At 40.8% G+C, this 3,526-nt stretch overlaps 1 protein-coding gene across 1 annotated transcript; it reads left to right on the forward strand.

The window, feature by feature from the left end:
* Positions 1-1,495: 1,495 nt before the first annotated feature.
* On the forward strand, positions 1,496-3,268 carry bhlhe23 (basic helix-loop-helix family, member e23). The gene has a single exon (XM_048241513.1). The coding sequence runs from the start codon at positions 1,791-1,793 to the stop codon at positions 2,472-2,474; it is 684 nt and encodes a 227-aa protein (XP_048097470.1). The 5' UTR covers positions 1,496-1,790; the 3' UTR covers positions 2,475-3,268.
* The last annotated feature ends 258 nt before the right edge of the window (positions 3,269-3,526 follow it).

The raw sequence follows: 3,526 nt of genomic DNA on the forward strand, positions 1-3,526 counted from the left end.
CTGGTGTATCCAAAGCAACATCTCCCCAAATTCATAAAGCCAATATAGAAGATAAAATGTTCTCACGAAGCTAAACAGTATTTCACAAAATGGCCACACGATGGGAGTAAGCCACTACTGGCTGTGTAGGCCTCTCCAGGAATAGGTTGTTGTTGTTGTTGTTATGAAATTCAGATTTTGAGAGTTACACCAAACGTATACAAACACTAATCAAAGACCTCTGAGTTGTTCCGATGTGAGTATGTAATGTTAGCGAGTCTTCATTTATTCTGAATACAATTTATTTAAGGTTGTGCCATATGCACACTATTGATAAACTGAGAGTTAACTAGCTAATAACATTGCTAATAACAACACTAGCTAATTTCCACGACCACACTTCCACCAACCACTGACAGTTACTTGTGTGAAGTGAAGGGCTATGTTAAAGTATATAGCAACTACATTACATTATTTTTAGAGAATACATAAAAGCTTTCTCATATCATGCTAAAGTAGCAGCCTATTGTATTAGGGGCTCTATAGCATCATTATCTGTCGGAGAGGTTCTGCCATCCTTAGCTTCTTGTGCCTTCTGTGCTGTCCAGCCTTTTCTGGGCATTAGCAGTAAGGCATATAGGCGGACCACGCCTCAGGCACTCTATGGCTAATCCCCTTTTTTGGCTAGCGTCCAGGTCATGTGATTAATACCCTGCACCACACTGGCCTCACAGCTTTGGTTCTGCAAAAGCAAAAAACTCTAACTTTAAAAATGGGACCTTCTTGATGCCTATATTTGATTCTGCATGACTTCAATATCATTAACATTACATTTTGTTGTAAACCATATGCCTTGACTTGACATAAGTGGATATTTTTCCATCATTGTCTCTTGCAAATTTCATGGAAGTGTAGAGGTGACAAACTGCATGTGGTGTATTACCCTCAGCCACACACATGGTGGCAGTGTATGGAAATGGTAGCGCTTATAATAGACTATGGAGGGTACTACTCCCAACTTTTTGCTTGAAGGTGTTTAGGACCTACAAAAAACCCATGGGTGACAAACTACTTCTAATGTTTTGGTGAAGATGCTTTGTGAGTCAGCAAAGAAGGCGAAGGCAAGAAAAAAACATGTCCACTTATAAAATCCACTGATGGTATACTACAATTGTTTTGTCTGTTGGCTATTTAACCAAATGGTTATATTAACTTTCTATAGACCGGTACAGACTGGTAGCCTACAATGGTTTAGTTACCAAGCCTCTCAGAATCTGAAAATGACAAGAAAAATGAGCAAACCATTTAAAAAAGTAATTATCTCAAGTTGTCTATATGATGCTTGTTCTGATGTGTGGCAATTATCATTATTATGGTTGAAATTAGGACCATACCGGTTTCTAATCCTCTTAATTAAAACGCCCCCCTGATTGGTCGGGCGTGTGATCCCAGCGGGCCTCGCTCTCCTACTAACGTGCAAGAGGGACTGAGCATGAGTCACAATCTGCCCAGGGCGAGGGCAAGACGCACAGCGAGAACCGTCAAGGAGACACACATAGAAGTTTTACTCGGGCGTCTTAAGTGCGTTTAGCATCACTGTCGACGCTTATCGCAATTACTCAAGTCTTTAAAGTGAACAGTCGTCGCTTTTATACATGCATACGGAAGCAAATAGGCACGGCAGTGATTTCTCTCTGCAACTGTTTTGAGAAGCAGCGCAAGATACGGAAAGTAGACTATAGAGCTAGATTGTTCACGAAAGAGGATACGTTTGCCTCAAATATATTTTACATTTTTATTTTTTCGTAAAAATGAATGTTGGTGAAGAGAACCTGCTTAAATCTATCAGCAATGATACGTTGCTGGACCTCACGCAACGCTACGGCCAGTCCAGTTTTGGCTTCGGCGCTGGCCATGGTGCTGGAAGTCCAGGGCGATACCCACTCACTCCGGCTGCCGATTTTCTCTCCGGCCAGACAACAAAGTCGAACGAGAGCGGCGGGGAGCAAACTAGTGAGGACGATGACGGCTTCGATCATATGGACTCAAGGAAGAGAGGCTCGGGGTTTGACGACGACAAACACGGAACCACGCTGGCAAAGAAGCCCAAAGAACAGAGATCCTTGCGGCTAAGCATAAATGCAAGGGAGAGAAGACGAATGCACGATCTCAACGACGCTTTGGACGGCTTGAGAGCTGTGATTCCATACGCACACAGTCCTTCGGTGAGAAAACTATCCAAAATCGCCACTTTGCTCCTGGCGAAGAATTACATCCTCATGCAAGCGCAAGCGCTGGAGGAGATGCGACGGCTGGTGGCTTATCTGAATCAGGGACAGACCATAACCTCGCCGATACCCACGGCGCTCGCACCTTTTGGACAAACGGCTGTGTATCCTTTCTCCAGCACGGCATTGGCTTCCTGCGCCGAAAAATGTACCTCTTATTCCGGGACCCCCTCGAGTCTTTTCAAACACTGCAATGACAAGCCTTGATTACTAAACAAACTTGTTCCTGAACTTCACCTGCAACATCCTATTATTGGTCTATGTCGCTCTCTTACACTCTCTACTTGTTTTGAACCATTTTGTTCGGAAGGAACTGTGGTGTATTGCTTAATAACCATGTTTTAAAAACTTTCCGTTTTTTCAGAATAATTGATTAATGAGACTAGTGTAAAGGAAATATTAACTTTGGAATGAGCCTTCAAATCAATGTTAAAACCTTTAAACGTTACGTTTCTCTGTCGTCTTTTTGGGATCAAACTTTGTATTGACTAGTCCTCAGTGACATTTGCTTGATTCTTGCAGAACAAATGACATCGCTAGTTTTGAAGTTCAACTCCGATGTTTCAGAAGAAGCTGCATATGACAGAGTATTTTTCTTAAACAAAAGCAAAACGTAATTGGGAAAGAAAGTCTTACAAATCCTTTGAAAATCGAAAATGTATTAGAGAACTATGCAACATTTTCTCTTGGAGCAGTAAAGAAACGTGTTCAACATTCCTCAAGCATTTCAGTTTGCCGCATCACTGGCCAGCAATGGACTTGTATTTCCACTGTCCATTGTTTCAAAGGAAATCCGTGTAATATCGTTTTGGGAAGTTGTAGGCTTATTTAAGACTTTTGTTTTGTTATTGCACAATTCACTTGATTGTAGGCTAATGTACAATTGTGACGAACTACTTGACCAAGCCTGAGCTGACAAAAATATTCGGTTGTGTTGCAACATGAATTTCATATATTGTTTATATGTCTTTATAATTAAAACATATGTATATGCTCGAATATATGGCTTGTAAGGTTTTTTATTATCAAAAAACGCACTAAACCTTTCTCATTGATACGTCAAAGTGAAGTTCCATGCTTAAGTTCATTAGCAGGCTAAACATTTATTGTTCACAAATCCATGAATCAGTCACATTTGTATTTTTTTAGGTTTAAAAAAATAGTTTCGTAAAACGTATTACTGACTTTGTGGGCTATATTCTTCTGAAACCGAATGTGCTGCGTGTTTTGAACTTTCATTACCATATAGCCTAGTCATC

This window comes from Alosa alosa, chromosome 4 (genome assembly GCF_017589495.1).
Source record: "Alosa alosa isolate M-15738 ecotype Scorff River chromosome 4, AALO_Geno_1.1, whole genome shotgun sequence".
Classification (NCBI taxonomy): domain Eukaryota; kingdom Metazoa; phylum Chordata; class Actinopteri; order Clupeiformes; family Clupeidae; genus Alosa; species Alosa alosa.